The sequence below is a fragment of the Bubalus kerabau genome, chromosome 1 (genome assembly GCF_029407905.1).
Source record: "Bubalus kerabau isolate K-KA32 ecotype Philippines breed swamp buffalo chromosome 1, PCC_UOA_SB_1v2, whole genome shotgun sequence".
Lineage (NCBI taxonomy): Eukaryota > Metazoa > Chordata > Mammalia > Artiodactyla > Bovidae > Bubalus > Bubalus kerabau.
Window position 1 is genome coordinate 190,742,813 of NC_073624.1, and position 25,950 is coordinate 190,768,762.

At 54.6% G+C, this 25,950-nt stretch overlaps 1 protein-coding gene across 2 annotated transcripts; it reads right to left on the reverse strand.

Annotated features, from left to right (window-relative positions):
- Positions 1 to 6,036: 6,036 nt before the first annotated feature.
- Positions 6,037 to 20,516, reverse strand: PDLIM4 (PDZ and LIM domain 4). 2 transcript variants are annotated; one of them, XM_055547998.1, is made up of 7 exons: positions 20,337 to 20,509; positions 15,720 to 15,871; positions 12,104 to 12,185; positions 7,352 to 7,533; positions 6,981 to 7,144; positions 6,481 to 6,598; positions 6,037 to 6,361 (listed from the first exon to the last, which is right to left on the reverse strand). In XM_055547998.1, the coding sequence occupies exons 1-7, from the start codon at positions 20,427 to 20,429 to the stop codon at positions 6,157 to 6,159; spliced, it is 996 nt and encodes a 331-aa protein (XP_055403973.1). In that variant the 5' UTR covers positions 20,430 to 20,509; the 3' UTR covers positions 6,037 to 6,156. The 2 variants fall into 2 exon arrangements, with proteins under 2 accessions (XP_055403973.1, XP_055403979.1); XM_055548004.1 differs by lacking the exon at positions 6,481 to 6,598 and having other exon boundaries at positions 6,155 to 6,361; positions 20,337 to 20,516.
- Positions 20,517 to 25,950: the final 5,434 nt, after the last annotated feature.

Sequence of the window (25,950 nt, forward strand, 5' to 3'; positions counted from 1 at the left end):
TTTATTCTCTACCGTGAATCCTATTTATTTCCTTTAAGGCACTGCTTATAATCTGTGCTTTTAAAATATGTTTACTCAGGGGACTTCCCTGGTGATTCAATGGTTAAGACTTGGCACTTCCACTGCAAGAGACTTGGATTTGATTCCCAGTTGGAGAACTGAGATTTCACGTGCCATATGGTGCAGCCAAAAAAATAAGGAAAAAAATTTAAATATGTTTGTTCAAAATGTTTCCTATTACACAGCACAATGACTGGAACATAGTAGATTCTTAGTAAATAGTTGAATGAATGAGTTGAGGTGGCCTTACCTCCTTTTCAGGGTTTAGGCAGTATGCCAGCAGAAACCAGGACAGCAAGGTGAGGAGGAAGGAGGTAAGAGGCAGGGAGGCCCAGGGTATGTGTGTGTCAGAGAGAGGGCAGGTGCTGGCCCCAGGGCTCCTGCACTTCTGCATGCCTGGGTGGGATCTGGGCTATGGAGAGAGGTATGGGCCAGGCTCTGACTGAGGAGACAACAGGTTGTGCCAGAAGCACCGGAAAGGAATGGAAGGGGTAGGATGGAGGGAGGGCATGTGGTTGGGAGCTACTACTGACTTTGTCTGGGGACGGGCTGGCCAATGCTCTACTCTGGGAGGAAAGAGTGGAGCTGGGCCGTCAAAAGTGATTAGGAGTTTCCTGAATGAAGAAGAAAGAGTAAAGGCATTTTGAGCTTGAGAAAATGTTTGAGGGGATGAAAAGGCAGGATTGCTCAGAGAATGGTGAACTGTCTTGTGTGGCTGCTGCTGCTGCTGCTAAGTCACTTCAGTCGTGTCTGACTCCGTGCGACCCCATAGATGGCAGCCCACCAGGCTCCCCCGTCCCTGGGATTCTCCAGGCAAGAACACTGGAATGGGTTGCCATTTCCTTCTCCAATGCATGAAAGTGAAAAGGGAAAGTGAAGTTGCTCAGTCGTGTCCAATCCTTAAGGACCCCTTGGACTGCAGCCTACCAGGTTCCTCTGTCCATGGGATTCTCCAGGCAGGAGTACTGGAGTGGGTGCCATCGCCTTCCCCTGTCCTGTGTAGCAGAGAAAGTAAAAACAGGCAGTTGATCAGCAACCTGAAGTCTGAGAGGCCTTAACTGGTAGGCCAGTAATTGATCGGTCATGGGCTCCATCCTGAGGGCCCTAGGGCCATGCCCTTGGCCAGGGAAGGAGGTCCATGAAGCAAGAGAGTGAGAGAATCCTCCAGGAGTCCTGAAACAGACCCCAGAAATACTTAGGAGGCAGAACCCCGGACACAGTGATGGGTGGGATGGGATGGCTCCGGAGATGTCAAGGATGATGTCCAAGTCTCTGATTTGAAGGCTCCTGAGGTGAAGACCTGAAGAGGGGCAGTTTCGGGGATAATAATGAGAGGTCGGTCTGGTGGGGTTGGTGGGCTGGGCACTCTGAACTGCGGATCCTGGCTCTGTGTCTCTTCCTGGAGACTCAGCTGCTCTGTCTCAGGACTGGGACCCTGGGTCACAGAGATCCTGTTCCACAGGGATCCTGCCTGGTAGTTGGGGGAATGCACAGAGCCTGGGCCTCGAAACAGGGAAGACTGGCAGCTCTGGGTGCCACTCCCCTTGGCTCTTGTCCTCCTAGCCCTCACCAGGATGCCTACCTCAGCAAGGGCTGATCTGCTTGTGAAAAACAATGTACAGGTCCCGCTGCCCTTGTCTTTTGGAGTAAAAGGCCGACTCACAAGTTAATGATTGGGAAATGTGAAGTTGTAGAAACAAAGAATGGCTGTTGGGCTGGGGAACTGGTAACAATTAGACTATAAATCTGCCACATGGCAGAATCTCCAAAGGCCTAGCTCCCTGAAAGATACAGATACAGGCCTGACACACACTTCTAGGATTTTTACCAGAAAGCAGACCCCAACCAGATGAAAACCACTGACCCCAAGAACAGAGACCCTACATTGGTTGAAACCAGAAAGTTGATGATACTTGAAACTTCAACTTAATGTCAAGCCATCGGAGAACTATTCACGAGCTGATCACACCCTGCCCCTTGAACACTATTAAATGCCTCACTACCTCCTCCAGGGTGGGTCACACAGTCTTGAGGGCATTCATTAGCCTTTGTCTGGCAAAGCAATAAAAGTTACTCTTCCCTACTTTATCCAGAACTCTGTTTCCAAATTTCCATTTGGCACTGGTGAACAGAGTTTAGCAATAGTTGTTGCAGCCCTATTTGATCGTGAGGGGCTGTTGGTACATAGGCAACTCAAGAACCCCTCAATTTGGTTGGGTAGGCTATGTGTGGGGTGGTGGTGACTGTGGGATTAAGGTGAGCAAGGGCAGCTGCTGGGAGTGAGGAGCCAGGTCTCTACAAGTTTGAGTCTGGGAGAGGTGTGGGGGGCCTGTGACAGGGGCTCCTGGGACTGATGACTTACCTGGCTGGGGATGCATGTCGGCCGCTGCTCAGCCTGGTGCTGTTGGGACCTGGTCTGCAGATGAGACGGGTGGGGAGGGAACTGCAGACTCCTCACTGCCCCCACCCTACTGGGTGTGGCCCAAGGGGTGGTGGGAAGTTCACTTCTCCAGGGAACACTTGCCTACTGCCCTGGACTGTGCTCCTTGAGGGAGGGGCAGGGTATGTGGGAGGAGCCTTAGAAGGAATTCTTGAAAACAAATTAAAGCAGGAACACAAAATCTATGAGAAGAAAATGGAAATGAAAATATACAAAAGTACTATACAACACTCTGGGGATGAAAAAAAAAATAGTCAACCTAAGAAAGAAATGAAAGATTTTATTTGAGTTAAACTGAGGTTTATCCCCAACAGACAGTCTGAGAGCACTATGAGGACCGTTCGACAAGGAAAGGTGGGGAGGTCAGTATACGTGTGATTTTCGTTAAGGGGATACTAGCAATCCAGCTCACATCTCAGGAGAAGGTTGCTGCTAGTCATGAGCAGCAGACATCTTAGTTAATGGTTTTAGTGCTTTTTCTTAGTATGGGAAGATGCAAGAATCCAAGTTCATAAAAATTTTCTCCTGAAATCTGAAGGCCTTTTCTGCCACTTTTTCCAAAACACAGAGTGCCTTGCCTCATCCTGATCTTCCCCTTCTTTTCAGGGTCTGTTTTAAGTCAGTGACTGCAGTGGCTACTGACTTCATTTTTGTAGAATGGCAACATTTTTGATTTTACAATCCCTTTTGGTCTTAATTTCAACCAAGGTTTTGGGGCAGGGGGTACATTTCATGACCAATTTGTCTCACGGCACTAGGAATGTTCATTCCCAGGTCAGTCGGAGATTTCACTGATGGGCCATTCAGTGTGCTATTACTGGACTAGGCCCTATTAACAGTAACCCAAAGCCTTTGGACTGCATATCTCACTAGCCTGTTTTGGTCCAGGAAGTTGTTTCCTCTTGTCGCTTCTTCACATATCTAGTTACACTAGCATTATCATGAATCTTATGGAACTATATATTTGGTCAGTCATTTCAAGTTGCCTAATCATCATTGATTTTATCTGAGGCTCAGTCACATGTTTAATAATGCAAGAAACAATAATCAGGTAAAATAAGCAGAATATAAGACATATATCTAGTAACTTAATAAGCTCATAAGTTAAGTATTTAAGCTAAGAATGTCTTTTAGGTTGTGGCACAGTATTTACCCAGGCGGTCTGACCAGTCTATTCTGCACTGGTCGCTATTTTTAAGGGAAATTATATATTGGCATTGCATATAAAGTTCCTCAAATATGTTTGCACACACAAGGCAAGTGGTGGTGGGTCAGCATGAACCCTTAGAAGGTTGAGAAAGGAATGTTACTTTCTAAGGAATTACATGGCTGGTACCTGGAGAAAAACTGATCTTTATGGTTGAGCAGGCATTTCTGCCAGTGTGGAGGTCTGTTTAACCACCTGTGGAGGAGGCCAAAGGGCAGAGAAAGTTCTATATTTTACTTTTTTTTTGGTCTTGCCTTAAGATCTGAATTTTTATTTCATCAACCTGAAAAAATGCAGAATAAGCAGAGATCACAGATTTCTCTGGGAGGAAAGGACTGTAGCCAGTTCTTACCTGAGTCTGTAGATTCAGGGCAACCCCAGTCACAGTTCAGAGAGGTTTGTTTTCCAGAACCTCATATTGAGTCTAAATTGCTGGACAAATGGAAATGTACGAGAATAATCTTGACATGTTTGTAAATGAAGAACAAGGAGGAGAGATTGGCACGTTAACCTCTTTAAAAAGTAATAATTAAATCAATATGATACTGTCTCAATAACAAGAAAACAGTTCAGTGGAATAGAGTCCAGTAACAATGATTCTTGCAAAAATATAAAAAGTTCTTATCTATCATTAAGCAGTTAAACTTCGGAAAAATGAGTGAAGGGTTTAGAGGAATTCTTGGAAGGAGAAGACCATTCTGTTTCCTGTTCACTCAGCACTCACTAGCAAACACAACAAATATTTGTTGAATGAATGCTCATCCCTGGTAATCAGAAGAAAGTGAAGTCGCTCAGTTGTGTCCGACTCTTTGCAGCCCCATGGACAGTAGCCTGCACCAGGCTCCTCTGTCCATGGGATTTTCTAGGCAAGAGTACTGGAGTGGGTTGCCATTTCCTTCTCCAGGGAATCTTCCTGACCCAGGGATCAAACCCAGGTCTCCCGCATTGTAGACAGAGGCTTTACCATCTGAACCACCAGGGGTAATTAGAAAAATGCAAATTAAAGCAACTACATATCTCATTTTATTATCAGATTGGCAAAAATAAAAACAAAAACCTGATAATACCCCGAGTTGGCAGGAGCATGAGGAAATGAGTACTGTCGTATGCTGATGGTGAGAGTGTGAACTGATAGCAGTCTTTTGTGGTTGGTTTGTGATAGTACAAAATTGAAAACAGCACAAACGTACACTACTCGGGGCTCACTAAATAAACAACGCTGCTTCCTGTCCTGAGTAACTTAACAAGAGGGTTAACCCACGTGACCCGGAGTCCAGGACGCGTCATTATCGTGTGTGAATAGCCAGGATTCATCAACTCTGCTACCACTCATATTTTTTAAAAGTGCGAGTCTGTACCGGACTGTGCAACGGAGCAGGGAAAGGCTCAGGGCCGCCCTACCACGCTGTCACCGCCGGGCCTCCGAGGAAGAGTGGCGTTTACTCTCGACTTTGGAGGCGAGTGTTCTTTTCTAAAATCTTCCTCTCTCATACACACATACGCACACGCTTATTCACTCATTCACTCACTCCGCGCGCCCTCTTGTGGGCAGAGGGGCGGGGGAAGGAGAAAGAAAGGAACTAATACAGCGACGGGGCCGGGGGGTGGTGGCGCGGGGGTCGGGTGCAGACCCGGAAGAGAGAATGCTGAGCTGGCCGGGAGGCAGATACCGCCCGCAGCCAAACCGGTGATCTCCCGGCATATCCCCGCGGTGTAGTCCCTTCTGCGGCTGCTAGGGGCCGCCCGCGCTCCTGGTGGTGCCCACACGGGGCTTTTCCTGCCTGTGCTCGCTTTTAACATTCCTTTGCACACACAGTTCCTCACCTTGAAGAGCTCTTCCCTCCCTCATCCCTTAGTTCCCAGCTGACACCTTCCTTGACTCCATCCAGATCAAACCCTTTGGAGTGATGTCCCCTTATTAAGCACCTCAGACCTCCCCTCCCTATTAATAGACTTGCGCCTGTGATTCATGTCTGCCATCCACCCAGGCTGTGGCTTCCTTAAGGACAGGTATACTAAGGTGCTTAGTGACGTCCGACTCTTTGCTACCCCATGGACTGCAGCCCGCCAGCCTCCTCTGTCCATGGGATTCTCTAGGCAACTGTACTGGAGTGGGTTGCCATTTCCTTCTCCAGGGGATCTTCCCAACCCAGGGATCGAACCCAGGTCTCCTGCATTGCAGGCAGATTCTCTGCCATCTGAGCCAGACAGCACAGTATGTATCTTGCTCACCGTTATACCCAGTGCCTGAGAAAATGCTTGGCATCTGAACCAGTGCAGCACTCTGGAGCCAGAGCCTGTGTTGGAAGGAGGCAGGCCAGGGCACCGATACAGCGCAGGGGGAGCGGAGGAAGTTTATTAGAGAGCCAGGGCGCAAACACATATTTACACGGACCGCTCGGGGACGTTAAAAGAAGCAGAGGCGGGGATGCGACGTTCTGGGAGCGGCTCAGACGAGTTCCACCTTGGCATTAGGGTACACCGCCACCACGTCGTAGCCCTCGGGAGGCTTGACGCGCGCCTTGGCGTGGCTCTCGCAGTACAGCCGCTCGTCCAGAAAGAAGTAACCGCGCTGTTTGAGGTTCAGGCCGCAGTCGCTGCACATGAAGCACTCGGGGTGGTAGAGTTTGTCCCGCGCCTTGACGATAGTGCCCCTAGTGGGTGATCGGAGAGGACGGCGTCAGGGGCTGACAGCTCCGTAAAGCACAGCCTTACTCAGGGCCTCCGACGGAGGACCCTGGGGGCAGGTGGGGAAGGCAGGGGAGGTACTCACACGATGCCGTGGCCGCAGCGCGTGCATTCGGGCAGCCCCTGCAGGCCACTCAGCGGAGCGCCTAGCTTGCTGGCCGTGGGCTTGAGGTTCCGGGGACCGCCAGGCCCAGGCCGTTCCCCTGAAAGACAGAGAGCGATTTGCAAGAGCCCATTGCGGAGGTCAGAAAAAGCGGAAAACTTCACTTCTGCGGAGTGCGGGGCTGCGCCCTACTTCCGGAGCCACCCTTACAGAGATTGGGAGGGGGTTGGAAGGGCGTGAAAGGAGGAGCTGCGATACAAGTGGAGTGGTAATCAGAAAGCCCCGGTGCAGCGAGGGGTGTGAGGAGGCGCAGAGAACACGCGTTGTTGTTCAGTCGCTCAGTCACGCGGGACACGTGGGAGGGGCTAATGGCTGGGAAGCAAGACTTGGGGTCGCGAAAGCGCGGATGGGACAGGTTCGGAGGGCGGAGTTTGCTACTTCAAGGAGTGGAAAGGCAGGTGAGGTAAAGAAAAGAGTCCTACCGCCCTCGCCGGCCTCCAGCATGCCCTGTAAATAGCGGAAGGAGCCTGACTGCTTGGGCTCCGCAGCTGCAGGCTCGGCTGGCTCCCGAAGCATCCTGTACACCTCTGAGCCCAGGTCGACTCCGCAGTCGCGATTCCTCGGAAGGCCTCTGGCTGGGTCAGTGCTGGACGAAAGAGATGCACGAAGGGACAGGGTTGCAGTATTAGCCTTCCCCCTGCCAGTTCAGGGTTCTGGTGAGGTTTCATGAGTTAGAATGCAACCAGCTGAGACCCAAGGTTAAGGGTCAAGATGGGACCTGGTGTGAGATTTGAGGGATCAGGAATTAAGATAGGAACTGGGTAGGGCATCAAAGGTCCTGCCTCTGTACTACCTGTGGGGTGGAGACACGTGCAGGGCACCCATCTGGGCCAGTAAAGTAGCCTCACTGTTGCTGCCATTGTGAGGGACTGGGAGGCGAGGTGACTGCCCGTAAGGAGATCCCAAGCCTGGCCTGCCGTCTTCTGGCCCAAGGCCGGTGGCTGAGGGCCGCCTGCTTGTCAGTGGACTGACATCCTAGGAGAGAGAGAAAACGGAGGCACTGGGAGACCCTCTGTGGTACACCCACCTATGCCCTGCTACGCCAAGCCTTCTTGGGTGTTGGGTGGCTACTCTTGCTCAGGCATCTCTGGGCTATGGTGTCTAGTCAGGGAACGGGTCTGTGGAGGAAAGGCTGAGCCTTGGGCCTGGTTCAACCCCTGAAGAAATGAGAAATGCTTATGGAAAGTCAGACACAAAAGCCCTGAATCCTTGAGACTCAACCTTGGCTCATGAGCCCTGTGGTGGTTCTGACTCCCAGTGCCCATGTGAGTGGTGTTTGGGCAGGACCATCCCAAGAAGCCTTTTAAGGCCAGCGTGTCTGTTGCAGAGTGTGTGGCTTCCTTGCGAAGGTGGTCCTGGTGCCAGGTATTTTTTACCTGTCAGAACCGTGCTGGGTACTAGATGGGCCCATGGCTGGGAATGCAAAACAGGAACTCCTGTTCTACAGCCAGGAAGGGTCATCGATCATTGTGTCCCAGGACCCTTTGGCAGGAGCAGGAGGTTTAAAGGTACCATTGTGGTACTTCCCTGGTGGTCCAGTGGCTAAGACTCTGGGGTCCCAATGCAGGGGGCCCAGATTTGATCCCTGGTCAGGGAACGTTACCCCACATACCACAACCAAGGGTTTGATTGCTGCAACTAAAAATCCAGCAAGCAATGATAACAAAGCTCAAAGATCCCTCATGCTGCAGCTAAGACCCAGTGCAGCCAAATAAATAAATTTTTTTTCTTTAAGAAAAGGTACCATTGTGAGGTCAGCCCCCTCTAGACCTGTATTTTCACCCCCACTTCCTGCTTCCCAGGCAAAAAATGGGTGGCCTTCCATAGATGGAGCAGATGAGGGGCAGAAAGCAGGCCAGGGCTCAAAGCTCCCCATCCCACGACCCCACAGCCAGCCTGATGCCCATGACAGAGTCATCTAGGGGAGGGATGCCCTGAATATGCCTCCTCAACCCAAGAGAAGAGGGAAGTTTCTTTGCAGGTGCGGGTCTGAATGGGGACTGGGGACCTTTGTCCCTGCAGTGCTCAGGGCTGTGTTGCCTCTAGTTTGTGGGCACACAGGCCTGTCCTCAGCAGTAGGACAACAGGCATGCACACTCTCACAATACCTTTACAGACATACCCATGCAGGAAGGCAACATACATGGATCAGCCAGTCCACCTACATACACCTAATCACACAGAGTTATGTGTACTTGGAACCAGAGCTGGTCATGCTGGGAATGACCATGTCCCTATCCATTGACAGGGACACAGTTGGTGGCCAGAGCACCCTGACTTTAGGGTAGGGCCCAAGAGCCCAGGCCATGAAGGTGTCCTCAGCCCCAGTCTGGGAGGAGACATATAAATTGTTCCTCCATTCTACAGTGTGAACAGGGCTGTCAGGTGGGAGGAGAGGCGGCCTACCACCGGGGGAAAGAGCAAGCCTAGGACTCGGGCAGCCTCCAGCTGAGGCACAGTTGAGCCTGCAGGGCTTTGCCCAAGCTGCTGCTTTCTACAGGCTCTGAGCTGGGCAGGAGCATGAGGAATGGGTGAAGTAGCAGCTGAGTGACTGGGTAGGGTTGGAGTCCCAGCTTCTCCCACCCTAGAAGACAAAGGAGAGGGTCTCTCGCTGCCCAGGTGGGCCCCCATCAATGAGGAAACAGCAGCAGAAAAACCTTTACCCCACTGGGTCCAAGAAAAGCCCCTGAGAAACCCAAGCACTCTCCCACGTGTGTCTGCAGGGCAGGCAGGCCGGGGCTGGCCTGGCTTCTAATGGGGACCAGATGGGCCATGGACTGTGGGGGCAGGGCTGGGCCCCATACAAAGGAGGCTTCAACAGGATGCGGGGCTGGAAGGACCTAGAGAAAGAAGGCCCTCCACTTACCCCTGCCCAGCAGGGTGTGAGGGTTTACTGCAGGGTCATCAGAGCCCCTGCCCCTCCCATGGCCACCCATGCAGCAGCCTCTCAGCGGTTAAGACACACGTGATGACCTCAGTGTTGGTTTGAGTCCCAACTTTCTCACTCACTCACTGAGCCAGTTATATCACCTCTGTGAACCTGAGTTTCCTCACCTGTGAAAGGGGAGCACGATGGTTTCTATATCATAAGTTCCTGGTGGGTATAAAATGAGACCTTTGCATATAAAGCGCTGAGCGTAGTGCCTGGCATGCATCCATCATTGGATGAATGGCTGTCATGAGCATTCCTGAGCCCCAACTCCTGAACTTCCCCTCTCCATGATGTGCCCGTGTGCTGTCGGGGCCGGAGTCCCTGCCAGCTGCTGATTTAGTTGTTGAAGCCTCGATGTGTCACTCCACAGCATGGGGGTAACCATGGGCTTGCTCATCAGCTCCCACGTGCCTGTGGTCAGAATCTGGGACACCCAACTGGGACAGAGGTGGGCACTAAATCCAGGTGAGTGGGTGGTACCTCCCAGAGGCCGAGCTTCGGCTCTCTGCTTGTCTGGAGAGGACAGGCTGAGTCCTGCACTGCCTGCTGCACCTGGCTTGCCTTAAACCATCACCTGGTTCTCAGCTCAAATGCCACCCTGTCTGGGAAACCTTTCCTGATCACCATCCTTCCTTCACTCTGGGCTGTGTTCCCATGTGAGGCCTGAGAGAAGTCTTCTATGACCCTATATGGAAGGAGGGCCTGAAACCCCAGTTGGTGAGTGCCAGGGTACCTTGTGCTGGTCTGAGGGCCAGCTGTGGTTTTCCCCTCCTGGGATGGCTCCAGCTGGGCCCACCCCCATCCCCCCTGCAGGCAGAGGGTGGAAGCAGTCTAGGGACAATGGGCCCTGTGTCTGTGTTACTGAGGACACGACCGGGCAGGGGCTGGGTGGGGATGTTTCTGTCACCACCCACAGAGCTCATGACCTTTTAAGTACAAAATGGGGGCAGCAGCTAAGGGGTTGCCCTGCTGCTCCTGGAAAATCCCTCTGCTTCCAGCCTGAGCCAACAGCAGTCTGGCCCTTGAGGAGGTCAGTGAGGGGAAGTGTGGGGGCAGGGGCAACTGCCCTCCAGACCCCAGCCCCCCTGGCCCAGAGCCTCTCCCTGAGGACTCAGCAGACCTGAGCTTCACATTGCAAAGCCTGACACTTACACATGAGTGCCGGGCTCACACATGAGCTGGGGGCCTGCACCACACTGTCCCCATTGGTCAGCCCCATATCAGGCCTGGCTGATTTATCTGTGTCTCCCACCCCTTGTCCCCATGGGTCCATGGGACTACCAGGAGCAAGCTCCTGAGACACAGGTGTGGCCACAGATCTCTGCAAGAACAGCTGAGGTCCGGGGCAGAGGAAACTGAGAGCCCTCAGCCCTCCCCTCTGCCCCCAGCCACCCCTGGGACTTTTCTCTGAACCTCTGGTGCACAATCTCACCTCTGGGCCTCTGTATGTGCTTCACTTTGTATGTGGCACACTTCTCTCCAAGCCCCTTTGCTTGCCTTATTCTTCCCAGACCCTCAGGTCATGGCTTGGATATGCCCTCCTCCAGTCCTCTCTGATCCCTTGATTGGGTTTTATACCTCTCTGGACTCTTTTGACCCCTGGCTTCTGCCATCCCGGAACTGCTAGGTGCTTCTCCCCTTCCAGAATGGGCACTTCCTGCATATGGTATATATCTCGCCTAAGGGATGCCGGTAAAAGCAAGGTTGGGAACAAACATCAGAGAAAGATGGGGACTGGGATAGATGGTGAGGGCGAGGCCACAGCAAATCCTTCCCTCTGGTACATACAGCAAAGCCGCCATGGAGAGACAGACAGTCCCACATGCTAGGTCCCAAGTTCTGGATCCATCACAGACCAGTCGAGTCTCCACCTTGTTTAAACTGTGGCCCCAGCGATGTTAAGTTCACTCTGGATACCTCAGCCTTGCCACCTGGGCTACTCCTCAGGCCCATGGCAAAATGAGGCCCTAAAGCAGCCTGGCCCCACCTTACACTCCTTGAGGACAGCACCATAGCTGTGACTCTCGTCATACACAGAAAGGTAAATGAGCAGACAGGCCTGCAGCCTGAGGTCTGCTAGATGCAACTGCAGAATGGCCAGGAGAAAACTTCAGTCTTGGATAGGCAGGCAGTGCCTTATATTCTAAGGTTGGCTCTGGCCAGGTAGGTGCCCAAGGTTAGGATGAGACAGAAGAGTACCCCATAGCCTGTGGTCACTCCACAGCCTGTGGTTGTCCCCCACCCTGCCCCCAAGCCTGGTGACTTCCTCCTGATCTGGCGTCACTGGGCAACAGAGTGAAACCCAGCTGGGTAGGTGGTAGCCCTGAGCCAAAGCCTGGCCCAGTCTCTGCCCATCACAGGCACTATTGTCTCAGAATCCAGGACTGCCTGGGGTACAGGCAGAGCCCACTGCAGATACCCATCACCTGGGGAGCACCTGAAGGGGCATGGACAGGGCTCAAAGAAGCCTTCTGCTTCAGTCTCTGGCGTGGGCACCTGAGAACTACGGTGAGGACATCGCAGTTAAACCTGTGGGTGAGGCCCAGGCTCTCTGCCCTGGGCTTGCTCTGAGCCAGGCCAGGCCAGGCCAGGCCAAGTGGTATATGTACAAACCTGGGCCTCGGAGTCGATGTGGATCCTGTGTGCCTGAGCCTTGTTGTCCTCTGGGGTATTGGGCCAGCTCCTGCCTTCAGGCCTGTGGCAGAAATTAGGATGGTCACAAATCTCTGCTTATTAGCCCACTATGCCTGGGACGAGGACCAAGAAGGGTTGGGGTCTGGGCCCAGGGCCACCCTGGACCAGGCTCGTTACTCTGCATGGATAAGGATACCACCCCAGCACTTTCCCCTGCGCCAGAATGGCAGCCGTTACGGCAAGGAGACACAGCTCAGGATCCTGGGGTAGGCTGTGTGTCCCTTCTCCACCAGCTGCTCCTTCCCACTCTGGTCTGGTTCCTAGGAAGGAAGCCCTGCAGCTTCCCCACTTTTCCACCCTCTCTGTCGCTTACGGAAGCTCCACACAAAGAGGGCCAAGCTCATGGCGGGGTGGGGCAAGCCAGGCCTCACACACTGATCAGCTGGGAGCCCACTGCTCATTTCTCTTCCATCCACAGCTCTGCCCAGGCCTGCGGGTCAGGCACCCGGGGACTGTGGGGGGAGGTGAGATGGAGGCTCTGTGGGGTGCACCTCCCCTCCTGTAGCCGCCGGCAGAGTCATCACCAATGTCTGCCCAGCCCAGATGGGAAACAGGCCATTAGGAAATTCCTGCTTCGCCATAGAAACCAAAAGCCAAACACCACTCAGGAGGGAGAAAAACATCATAAACCTGCCATCAGTGGGGCAGGCGGGGCCGAGAGGCTACAAGCCTGGGGCCCAGTCCTGCCACCAACTAGTCCTGTGAGAAGGCAGGCCAGGAGGGTGTGTGGACCCTGGACTGGCAGGTGAGTGTGAGTGAGGCTGGTTACACTGAAGGGGAATAATGTCCCAACTCCACCCCACAGGGCCTCCTGGGACTTCTCAGGAGTCTCACCACTGGGCTAGCAGCTCAACCCTGCCCCTCTCCCTCCACTCAGAAGAGGATTTTAACGATCTGACCACACCTGTAGTCCACAGTCCCTGTGCTCTTGCCCACCACTGCCCATTCCTTGGTCCCCTGCAGGCTACCTCTCTCCTCCACAGCTTTTCAGAGGCCTGTGGCATCAAGGCTCTGCTGTCCCACCCCCACTGGCATCTGGCTCCAGCACCCTCAGTCAAGCTCCCAAGTTACTGCCCTAGCTCACAGCTCTAACTATGGCCTGGACATACTCAGAACTCTGCCAGGATAAACCTAGGACATCTCGTGTGGCTCTTTGGCCTTATACTTCCTTGAAGTCCTGCCCAGAAGAGAGGTACAAACTTGAGGTCTAAGGATCACAGGGTACAAAGTACCCAGAGCCAAGAGAGTAGCCCAAGGCATCAGATTGGAATGAAAGGCTTATTTGTATGTCAAATTCCACCCCCAGATCTCCATACTTTAGGCTGGGCAGGTAGCTCTATCTGCCATCTTTAAGTCCCCCAAAGGGTAGGCTGTGCAAATCCATCTTGTGTCACATCTAATAGGTGACAGGGATCTGACCAGAGGCCCTGGGGTTGGAGCTGATGCCAGGAAGGTCCTGAACCTACAGAACGTACCCAGACATTGTGGGTTAGCTTGGACTGCTGGATATCTGACTGAGTTCCAGACAAAAGTAAGCATAGCGGGGAAGTTGGGCCTTTACTTCTCTTTTCATCCTGTGATGAATTGGAATTAGTCTGTGGACGATTAGAGCTCTCTGTACACAAGAGAGTAGGTAGGGAGGATGGCCTGGGCAGAGCTCCACACAGAAGCTCCCTCCAGCCAGTTCGCCAGGCCCACGTCAGGGCCTCAGGCATAAGTGCTGGCACAACAGGCAGGACAGAGCGGGATCGGGGGCCTTGTAGGTGAGACAGTCCCCAGGACAAGAGATGCTGGCCCAGAAAGTCAAGGTGGTCCTTGTCTTGATCCCCCAGAATCTGCATGCGTGAGAATTAGGGATAGGGGGCTGGGGGAAAGGACCCCAGCTTTTCATCCTGACTGAGCAGACCTTGTATGTCATGATCACTCAATCCCAGATCCTCCGTTTTGAAGTTGAGGAAGCTAAGGGCTCTGATACTAAGTCACCAGCTGGAGAATAGAACAGTTCTCAAGTGCAGAGCTGGGGCTGGAGCCCAGAATCCGTGATAAGAGAGAATGTGCTCTCCCCGGCTCCATGTCCAGCAGCATCTAGGAGCTGAAACACCCAGAGTGGAACAGGTCAGGGGACCCCTGGCTCCATCCATGCCTGGCTTGGAACAAATGACCAGGGAAGGAAGGAAGGAAGGGGGACCTCCACCCTGCCCCCATCCTGCCACCCTCCCCTGACATTATTCCCTCTGTGGACCTCCTGAATCAGCCCCCTGTGAGCCTCCCCTGCCCCTCGCCCCACTACTACCAGGGCTTCCTTTATACAGCCAAGCAGAGTCAAGGCCAGAGGTGAGTCAGGGCCCAGGAACCCAGCCAAGTTGGGTGGCTCGTGGGCAGAGCAGTGCTGATGTTTCCCCCAGCCAGCCTGTACCCCCGTCTCAGAGAGGGTGATGAATGTGATTGTGCTTAATGGAGAAGGAAATGCAGGCTCATGGAGGTCATCTCGTGTACCTAAGAGCCCTCAGAGTCTGGAAGAGGGCCAGCTCTGCTGAACTCCTGGGCCAGGGCCTCCTCACTGCGAGCCAGGTGGAGTGTACCAGGCCCTGGACTTGCAGCTGGGCCCACTCAGCCCGGAGAAGAGTCAGAGGTCCTGACTTCAGCCCAGAGCAGGGCCAGACTCAAATGGGGCTACTTCAGAAGCCTTCCCACCATATTTAACAGCTCTGAGCCAATGGATTACCCTCTGCCCCACCGGCTCTAAGGCCTGGTTGGCCACGTTGTGGTTTGGGGAGGATTCGCCTACATACATCCACAGGGGGTCGTGGAAAGTCCCTGTTAACAGGGAACGTGGCAGAGCTGAGTAATTACGTCTGACTTCTCTGGATCCAGGGAAGACAGGGGGAGGGAGATCCCGCTGAGGCAGGACCCAGCCAACTGCCATCAGCCTCAGCAAGGCTTGACGGGTCAGCAGTCAAGCAGAGGGAGTGGCGTCTTTGGTGAGAGTGAGAGAGCCCTGAGGTCAGTCAGATCGTGCTTCCCCATTGCTCCACTGTGTGACTTGAAGCACCCTCCAAACTTTCTGAATCTCAGTTGTCTCACATGTAAAGTGGAGCCTATATTAGATTTTACCGTATCAAATCGGTTTGACGGTTAAACAAGGTGTTGGTCGATTAAATTTTTTGAACTGCTCATTAAGCTGGTTACTCATGGGTGGGGAAAGGACAGATATCAACACCACCAACACCTCCAGCGTGAGGCTACCCCAGGTCTTATTTCAGCCCTGATTTGGGGTTGTCTACTCCCTGCCATAAGACCCCAACATAGTTCCAGCAACAGATTAAATGGGGGCTTCTTCCTTTCTTAAGCCACCCACATCTCCAAACAGTGCCTGCCAACCCCCTGTGAGAGCGCTGCTCCTCAGGCCTGGGGTGCCAGGGAACAGAAGCAGAAAGGCTGTGTGAGGCCCTGCTCACCCGGGGTGCTGGTGACCCAGAATGCACCCTCCCCTAACTCACCCCCATCGTTCTGGCTCAGTCTGCCCTGTGCGTACCTGCTCACGGACAGTGTGAGGTGGTCACGGCAGCCCTTGATGCGGTTCTGGGCTTCCAGGTGTGTCATGAGCTCTGTACTCTCACCATTGATGGCCTGGATCAGGTCTCCAGGGCACAGGGCAGCCAGGGCAGCCTTGCTACCAGCATGGACCTGTGGATGGACAAGCCAGATGGCTGGGCATTGGTCATTACATGGCCTTGCTGCAGGCTCTGCTGCAGACCCCTGCTGACCCCAGAACCATGCCAGTACGGCCCTTCTGCCAGTGTGACCTGTGGTGGGCATACCATAAGACTGACTGAGTTCCCTCATGGCCTGGCTGGAGCCTCTGCTCTAAAGGCCCCAACTCCAGCTCACGGAGGTCTGGTAGGATATGATGGCATAAGACAGGAGACTCCTCTGGGCTGGAACAAGTACGATGTCACTCTTGCAGCCTGCATATATGCCCATGGACATGCAGGGGACACACAGGGATAAGTGCTCTCAAATAGATAGTTAATACAAAACATGGACACATAGCTTACATTGCCCCATCCAGCCAGACCACATAGTAAGTCCCTTGACCTGACACTCAAACCCTTAGTGACCTTGTTTCTTCTCATCCCCATCCCTCCATATTTACCTCTACCTACCCACACTCTATCCAGACCACGTGAATTACTCACAGGCAGCAGAGAGCTCTCTCTTACCGCCACACTTCTGCAGCTGCTGTTACCTCTACCCGGAACACACTCCTTTGAGCCCCTAAACCCTAGTTACCTCGTCATCCTTCAGGTCTTAGGCTCTCCACAGAGGCATTTCCCCTTGGAGCCTCTCATCTGGGGCCCCACTGTACCCTGTGTGCCCCCTTTACCACTTAGCTCCCCTAACAGTGTTAGCACCTCATTCTGTGTTGTCACTTCCCCAGGCAAGTTGGGGGCCATCTACTTCCAGCTGCCAGCCTGCATTCCTGGATCATAGCTCCCTTTCCTCTGGAGGACAGGCACTGAGGCCACCCTGGTGCCACTGTGGACCCCAGAGGGTCAGCAGCGTCCACACTGGAGCCTCCTTCAATGCTGATCCCTTGACATGAGTCACATGAGGCTGGGGATAGACTCATGGGATGCCTGAGTAAGCAGCCTGGGGGGAATTCAGGCAATAGGACATCCTTTACCCTGTTTCTGGTCCCTGCACAGCCTATGGAGAGAGATTTTAGGAGCCCTCATTCTTCCCAGCCTCTTTGCTAGTGTCAAGCTATGGCTCAAGAGCTGTCAGTGACACTGTTCCTACGGGGCGGGAGCTCCTGGAAGCCTGGCCAGGCTCCGCTTAGCCAGTTTGCTGTAGTGAGTAGACAAAGCTGAGGAGCTGGCAGCTCCTTGGCTGGAGTTCTGGTGTGGGCACTGCCAAGCTGACCTGCCCTGAAACAGGCTGCCTCAAGGAATATTCTTCTAGAGCATGATACCCTCAGCCACCATTAATATTCCCTTGTTGGACACTGGCACCAAGATAAGTCTGTCTTCCCAGGGGAGGCACCTGCTTGGCACCATCCCACCCTCCCCCGTCAGGGCCCTGCCAGGCCCCTCTCCTTCATGGATACCTGCTCTGTGGCATGGCCTGGGCTCAGTGCTTTAGCCATAACCAGCTCATGGCAACCTCTCAACCACCTAATGAGACAGAGGCTGTTCTCATCCTCATTTACAGATGAAGAAAGAGAGGTTTGGGGTATGGGGTACTTTGCCCCATTCCCCATTTTGGAGAGGAGTCTTCTTCCTCAGGGGGTGGCTAGTGGCAGGATGACTCAGCCAGTACAAGGGGTGCATTCAGGCCCCTGTGGGTGGAGGAAGTTCTCGAAAGCAGGGGTGGCTGGGGCTCTGCCAGCGCTGCTAGCTTGGGAGTTCTGGTCAGAGAGGGCACAAGGCCAGGAAACCGTGACTCTCCCAATTGCCTTTACATGCATTGTTTCACTAGTCCTCAAGGCAAGCCTATTTCCTAGATGAGGAAACCAAAGCCCAGAGAAGCACAGGACACTCAGCTGATAACCGGCAGAGTTAGGATTTCAACCCAGGCCAACCGATTCCAAATCCTTTGCTCTTAACCACAGTGTGCATTTCTACAAAACAGAGAGGTGTTCTGAGTAGAAGGATCAGCAAGTATAATGGCTCATCTTGGAGTGAGAGTAAACGCAGGCTTCTGTGGCCAAAATATCATTGGTGAGGAGAGAATGGAAGAGACAAAATCAGAAAAAACGCAGGAACCAGACCTGCGGGCCTTGTAGGCCCAGGAGAGAAGCTGGCATCTCTCCCGGGCAGTTGGGGAAAAGGGAGGATTCTAAACAGGGAAATCACAGGACAGAGTTGAATGCAGGCTGATTTTTCTGGATGCTGAATGCAGGATAGACAGATAAAGGGAAGAGACAGAGGAGCAGGGAGGTCAGCTGAGAGACTGGGGCATGAACCAGCGGTCTCACCTATAGCAGCTACTTTTAAAGCCCCTGTGTCACTCTACCTGGTCTAGAGGCAAAAAGCCCCTCCAGGGAGTTGGGCATACAGTTGGTGGTATTTGTTTGGGGCATCTAGGGACCTGGTAGTAGCAACACCCATTAGGATGCCAAGGCAGCAGTCACTATAGTTTGCAAGGAAGGAGCCCTGGACAGTGTTTTTCTTGGGGGGCTCCCCGAGGCTTTGTGGGCTGAGGTTGCATAGTCCCGGCTCTGTCAGGCAGCCAGCCTCCTCTCTGTCTGAGTGTGGCTGCCTCCATTGGGTGGGGGAAGCCCCATGAGCGTGGGAGGGGTTGGGTTTTGAACCCCCCTGGTGAGGACACTCCCACATATCATCAGTGTCTGTAGAATTACCCTTGAGGTACCTGCTGGGCAAGCCGTGGCCTGTGCCTCCTCAGCCCTGTAAATCTCCCCAGATCCCACCCAAATCCAGGCTTAGCCATCCTGGCTCCTCAGGCCTGAGCTGCTGCTGTGTGACTTTGGGGGACAAAGAAGGGGTTCTTCCCGGCAAACTCTTTTCAGCCTGTCTGCCTGCCAGCGGCCTGCATCCTGATCGGCTCCAAACAAGGCCGCTGCTGCTGCCGCTGTGACGTGTGGAGGCCTTTCCTCGGCGGGCAGGCAGCCGCGTGGGCAACAGATGTCTCTGCTCCCTGCCGCCTACGGCCGTCAGCCACTGCCACTGAGCCTGTCAGCGGCCTCACACCCAGGGTGCCTGGCCGGCTGGCCTGCCTAGCGCCCCCACGAGCCTGCCTCGGTGGGTGGACACACAGCATGACGTTCACAGGCAGACACAGATGTGTTCCCGCCCCCTCACACACACACACCCCCACACCCCGCAGGGCTCTCTCGGGAAAGTGGGAGATGAAAGGCTCCCGGATGCGCCGAAGGCCCACCTCACTCAGCCCCAGAGACCTAGTGGCCGTGGGGTGAGGGCAGATGTGGGAATCCTCCCAGGACAGCTGGGCCTGCCTGTCACCCTGGCCCCCAGAAACAGTATTCCATGATGCCATGCTCCACCAGGTGCCCAACCCCTCCCAAGAACTAGAAAGACATCTCGGAAAGCCCAGCCAGCTTGGTCCAGCCCCCATGGCAAGAAGTGGCGGAAGGGTGGGGGAAGGTGTTCTCAGTTCCCGTGACACAGGGTCTCGAAGGCCAAAGTAGCCTGTGTGGGGTCAGGGGATGGCCCCAGGTCCCTGCCTTTCTTCCCTTCGTACTGGGAGCCTCCAAGGGCAGGGTTCTGTCTTCTTTGGTCCCCTACACTGGGACTCCTAGGGGCAGAGTCTGGGTCTTCTCTTCTGGCCCTTCAAATACGGGACCCCAAGGTTGGGCCAGGATCCCGTCTTTCCCAGTTTGGGTGCCCCCTAACAGGGCCCGAGTCCTCCCCTCTGCTCCCCTGTTCCCCTTGGATTACCCACCACCCGGGGCTGTGCCCCCTCCACTTCCTCCGCTGTCCTAAGCCTGGGGCAGTGCATGGCCATGGAAACTTGAGGAACTGGGCTGAGGTTATCCTGACCCCTGGCCTTGTGAGTCTTGTGGGGGTCTCACAACTGCACAGACAGGCTTCCCCTTCCCCTGGAAGCCAGAAATTCCTGGTCACTTCCCCTTAGGACAACTGAGGTCATGAATGAGAGACTGACCAAAACCAGAGAGGGGAACTGGCTGGCTCTTTCTTTCTTCAGTTTCAGAGAGAACCCCAGACCTCTCTGGGGTCACACAGCTCTGCTGGCAGGGACCCTTGATAGGGAAGGGGTTTCTCAGTCATTTTGCCCCAAATCTTCAGGAGGGGTTCAAATGTAAGCAGCATTTCTGGGCCTCTGTTGACCAGTCCCAATCCCTGGCCTATGACTTTGGCCCTTCCATGGCTTGCGGTTGAGTCCCCCCAAATGAGGCCAGCAGGGAGGCTGCTTTGTGAACTCTTTGGAGGGGTCCTCCGAGGGCAGGGCAGGCAGGCCCAGGGAGAGGGGGAGGGGGTTGGGGCGGCGCTGCCCAGCCTGGAAGCCGCCTCTACAGCCTGTGGGTCACCGAGGCCAACGCTTGGCCGCCGAGCCTCCAGGACGTCGGGGATCCGGGTCCCGAGTGGACCTCAAGGGCTGGGTCTCAAGATTCAGGACCACCCCGCCGCCCTGTGGTCGCTGGACTCACCCGCGAGATGGTGAGGGGTACGCTGAAGTCCCGGCCGCCCACCAGGCGGAAGCCCCAGGGTGAAGGGCCGCGCAGGGTCACCGAGTGGGGCATCGCGAGCCGGAGCCGCAGCCGGAGCCGCAGCCGGAGTTTGAGCCGGACACTGAGGAGCCGCCGCCGTCCCCGCCGCCGCCTGGACGCCGCGCCCCGCCCCCGGCCCGCCCGCCCCCTCACCCCCCCTCCTCCCGGCCCCCGCCCCCGCTCCCTGCGCGCCGGGATTGGCCCCGCGGCTGACCCGACCCTCCCACTTCGGGGGGCTCTGAGGACCCGCTCCTCAGCCCCGACTGCCTGCAGCCCGGCACCCCCACCAGGTTCTCAAGACCCCGGACCCTGAAGGCTCCAACGTCCGAGATCCTGCCCGAGCCTCAGCTCTGCGGCTGCGGAAGCTCAAGCCGGGTCCTTTGAAGTTGCTTCTGAGGGGCGGCGCCCCAGCCCGGGGAAAGATGCGGGGCAGGGGCTGCCCAGATGGGGGATGGGGCCTCGCCCTGCTTCGTCAGGGTCCTGGCAGGCAGTTCTGGGCCCCACCTCTGCGAGGAGTCCTCTGAACCGCGAGCACTGATGGGGAGCCCTGCCCCTGAGCAGACCTGGGCTAGTGTCACAGACTCAGGTTGACAGCGGGCAGTGCCGAGTATGGGAGGGGGGACAAAAAAGTACCCGACCTCGTCTGGGGAGGTCAGGAAGGCTCTCTTGGGTGCTCTGTCTTATCCTTACAAGTGTCACTGCTTCCCCAGGACACTCAGGCCTTCTCCGGCTGCCCTATCCTCCCGGGCTTTCTTCCTGCATTCATGGCCCTTTTTCATCCTCCCTTGTAAGGAGTTTTGGAAAGCTACCTACCTAGGAAAGGAGCAACTAGTGTGGCTAGAGTTGTGGCTGTGCCACATTGCAGGGGTGTGAAGTACCTGAGCGGAGTGGAATCTGGGGCAGCCCTTCACTTGGGACCTTCCTGGTCTTCTCTCTCAACCATTGTCCTTCAGGGTGCCACATTTGCAGGAGCTATGGCCTGGTAAGGGCCCCACTGACCACTCTTAGGCCACCATGGACACTTCGGACTGGCTACATCAGGGAAGCACTGTGTGCTGTTCCAGACCCTGAGGAGGCCCCTCATTTAGCCATTCTTGATAACTCTGTGTGCCCTCTTGTCCAACTTCTGTTAAGAACGCTGCCCTTGGGAGGCTAACAGGTTATGGGGTAAGACGGATCTGTCGGATCTATAACACCTCAAGAAAGAGGACACTTGAGAGGCACGTACTTAGGGTAGTCCAAGGAAGTGGGTGTGCTCTTCAAGGTGGAACGTGGATGCCTCTCTGGGAGAAGGGGTGCTGTTTGCTGTCTGTTCAGGTGGCAGAGAAACATGAGTAGTGTGTGTGGCAGTGGTGTGTGTATGTGTGTTGGAGGATATATATGGGAATGTATGGGTTGGGGGGACATAACCAGAGAGTGCCAGTCATCGGACTTTCAATTCTGTGGGCAAGGAGGTTTCTGCTCAACTCTGTACAGACTTGTGTCCAACAGGGACCAACCAAGCAGAAGGGCTAGTAAAGAGTCAGTGGCTGGATGGTCTCTCAGGGGCCCTTAGGCCAGAGGATCCCTAGGACTTGGACCCCACTGAATGATGTGGAGATTGGGAGCAGCTGACACTGTCACTGACTGTCTGAGAACTAAGTGCACTGCATGACTGGGTGATCAGACGCCTCATCGGCACTCCAAGAGCCATGGTGAATGTAAATGGTGCAGATCTTTGCTGTGGGGAGGCGGGACCTCAGGAGGCTGAGGAAGTTCCTGCCCAAGGGATCCCATAGTGGATTCCTGAAACTCTTCCTCAGACTTCTCCCAGCTTACACACCCCCAGGACTCCCGACCACCACCCCCATCCTGAAATTCCTTCACCGCCTTCCTCTTTACTTCCTTTGGGGGAAGTATATCACCCCTGTCCAGGGGTGGTCCGCTTGAGTATGTCTTTCCTAGCCCTTCAGGCTCTGGGCTGGGTAATCCATCTCTGAAGGCTTCTCCCCTAGGGTCGAAGACAGGGGTGTGGTGGGGAGTGGCTCTTCCAAAATCAGAGGTATAAACTTTTCCATTTCATTGAGCAGTTTCTGGGGTAGTTCCAGGGTCCATGGCATTCATCCTCCACAGTGGGTCCTTGATGGCACCCCTGACTTGAGGGGACATCAGAGGCCCGCTTTGGACAGCACCCTCCCACAGGACACAGGCCTGGGCAAGGCTGTATTCCTGGAGATTGGAGGCAGACCTTCTTAGGAGTCACACTGTAGGCTCACTGCTGAGATGCCCTGCTTCTGGACAGTGAGTTAGGCAAGCTGCTTCAGTCCATCCCCAGTGCGCCCTGCAGGAAACTCTCAGAATTTCCTTTTCAGGCTTGTTGCTCTTATTCCCTGGGGGATTGCTGTACTGCTGAATCCCTATTATGCTGAAGCACCAGGTCACAGGGCAGTTTACAGGGTCTGGGAGCCCTCTCCAAGGTGGGGATGATGGCAGCTGGGTCATGCCTCACCTCTGCCCTGGTGGCCTTCACTTATTCATTGCACACCCCACCAGGCATCTCTGCTGCTCAGTACAACCAGACTGCTCACTTCATGCATTCTTTATTCATTCAACAAAAACATATTGAGTGCTTTTCCATATGCCAGGGCCCATGCCTGCCCAGGGCTGTGGTAGAGAGATCTATAGGGACAAAGACTGTGTTTATCTTATTTATTTATGTTTCCCCAAGCAGCCACAGAGAGCCTGCCACAGAGAGGGTGTTCAAAAACATTCCTTAGTAACAATATTATTGTTGTTACAGGAATTATTATTACAGCTCATCCCTCAGCCATGGCCCAGAGAGAGGCAGGGCATGAGGGGATCCAGGAAGCAGAGACTTGTGCTCTTCTGTTCCTGTCGTCTTGGAGGCATGCTCAGGGGCCCTGTCCTTCAGGGGAGCCTCAAGTAGCTCAGGGCACTATGCCCAGGCCTGCTGTATGAGGCCAGATCTGTCCAAGGTCAGGAGAAACTACAATTCTTTTTCCTCAATGGACTGGCAGGCTCTAGCAGGAACAGATGCCCTTGGGAGATGCCCTTGGGACTCAGCCTAGGGTGGGGGTTGAGGGAAGGGCCGAAACAGGAACAATCTCCAGCTGAAGTTGAGGCCAACCCAGGGGACCGCCCAGAGTTGGAAGCAGCCCCAAGTGGGGTGTGTAGTGAAACTGATGAAGCAGCCCTTGAGGATACCTTCCTGTGAAGTGCCAGGGGCTGACCAGAGAGCCAAGACCCTAACCTGCCCTGTCCTGGCCCTGGGGTCACAGATCTCTAGATACAGTCTGCTCTATTCAGGCCAATACAGCCTTCTTTCAAGGCCCAGCCCTCTCCTGTCATTCAATAGCCTGGATTCCAAGGAGATCTGAGTCTTGATAGGGGCACTTCGTCTTCACGGGATGCCCACTCCACAGTTCTGGCCACTCCAGGAGCCAGAGGGTACACAAAGAAGAACCTGAGAAACTCCCGTTTCAGTGTAGCCTATGTGGCCCGACTCCAGGTCCCATGGCCTCCGGCCTTCTTTGGGTCTGTTCACTAAGCAGTCTGTTGATCAAGACTAGGAACCTGTGAGTGTGCAGGGTGGAAAGAACAGCAGTCTGGGGCAGGGCTGGATGGGGAGGGGCTGTGGGGGCCTTCTGCAGGGCCAGAGCTTGGCCCTATAGTGATAGGGAGCAAGGCAGGCCTTAGCAATATTTGAGGGGCCACTCCCATACTCTTGTCTGGAGAATCCCATGGATGAAGGAGCCTGGTAGGCTGCAGTCCATGGGATCGCTAAGAGTCGGACATGACTGAGAGACTTCACTTTCACTTTTCACTTTCATGCATCGTTGGAGAAGGAAATGGCAACCCACTCCAGTGTTCTTGCCTGGAGAATCCCAGGGACAGGGGAGCCTGGTGGGCTGCTGTCTATGGGGTCGCACAGAGTCGGACACGACTGAAGCGACTTAGCAGCAGCAGCAGCAGCAAAGGGGAGGAGACAGCCAGGGGCATGGGCACCAGGTAACATCTGGAAAGAAGGTCTGAAGTGGTGTAGCTTTTGAAGTGAACTAAAGGCAATGCCCCACATATCCTGGGATGACAGGACTAGTCAAGGAGGCAACAAAGCTGGCCTGTGAGCTGTGTTTGGTGCAGCAGAACTCAGGGGAGGGTGTGCCTGTGACAGAGGGAGTTTCCCAGCTTTAGTTTTGTGCCATTTGATCCCTCAACAAACTTTTTGAATGCATGCTGTGTGTTTAGCCTAGACCTGATTAAGTAGGCTTGGAGATGTGGGGACTCCCCACCCTGGCGCAATCCCCCTGGGGGCTGAGAGGCTAGAGGCTCTACAGAAAACCAGCCTCTGAAGATCCAAACAGGGACAAAGCCAATTCTGACAATCGGAGCCTAGTTACTGGCCTTGAGCCAGATTCCAGGGCAGACACGAAAGCAGAACCAATTCTCATCAGGAAACTGAGCCTTGGGAAGAGTGAGGGTTCACCCCAAGCTCACATATTTTCTATGCACTCAATCAGGGGTTTAGACCCTGCATTGGTGACTTATGCCATGTCCCTTGCATCAGAGTCTAGACATGTCCTGATCATGCCTGCAGTCCCCAATAGCACCCCTGTCGGACCTGCTTTGTCTCTGTTTTTACAGAGAAAACCCATCTGCTCTGGGACCCAACAAAGGGACTGCCGGCAGCAGGGTAGGGGCAGGTTTACCCAGCTGGGCCCAAGGAGGCTCTGGCCCTGAGGCCTGGGAGTGGAGAGTGTTGGGAGGAATGGAGGGAGGCAGCAGACAGGTGGGAGAGCCAGGGGTAGCCCAGCCCAAGTAGGGAAGTGACAGAACAGGTTATTGGAGGTGGGAGTGAGGCCCATGTGACTGAGTGCTTTCTTCAAGAAAGCAGCTTACAAAGGCCCTGTGGTCTCAGCCCCTGCCTCAAAGACACCCCCAAGCTTACTCTCTCTCCTGCTTCTTCCTCAGCCCAGAGGGTACAGTCGGCTTGCCCTAGAATCACCCAGCCTCTCCTAGCACCAAATGCCTCAGTGCTGCTACCTGTAGCCCCCAAATAGAGGCCCAATCAATGCTGGGGTTCTCACCAGCTTCCCGTGAAAGTTGAAGGCTTCTATCAGCCAGCCACACTGGGTCCCTGAGCAGAGAAGGTGCCTTCTTTTACAAATCAGCTTCTCCAGGCAGAACAGCAGAGGGATCAGGGAACAACTGGATGGTCCGTTCTGTTCCCTAGATGCTCTTGGCCTTGGCGTGACCATCACCATACTCTAGCATAAGCAGGGGTTCAGGATCCATCCTTCTGCAGCTCTGGGGGAGAGACATGGCTGTCAAGGGCAGGTCAGACTACTGAAAGTGCAAGGATGACAAAGAGGAACAAGCGTGGGAGGCGGCCCTGGAATCTAATTACTGAGGCTCCTGAGACACATGCCACTGCTTCTCTGTCAGCTTGGGACTCGCTCCCTGGGCCTGGAGTCCTGGCACAGCTTAGCTCTGTGCTCTGCCCCGGGCCACACATCCACAGACACTCACGTTTGGCAGTGACCTGGCCAGGACACTC

Bases quoted from the DNA above. Each gene is read 5' to 3' on its own strand.
- PDLIM4 (XM_055547998.1), bottom strand. From the start codon at position 20,429: ATGCCCCACTCGGTGACCCTGCGCGGCCCTTCACCCTGGGGCTTCCGC. The intron at 12,186-15,719 runs GTACGCACAGGG...TTTCTGCCACAG, and splicing joins CTCACACTGTCCGTGAGCAG to GCCTGAAGGCAGGAGCTGGC. The intron at 6,362-6,480 runs GTGAGTACCTCC...ATCACCCACTAG, and splicing joins CGCTGCGGCCACGGCATCGT to GGGCACTATCGTCAAGGCGC.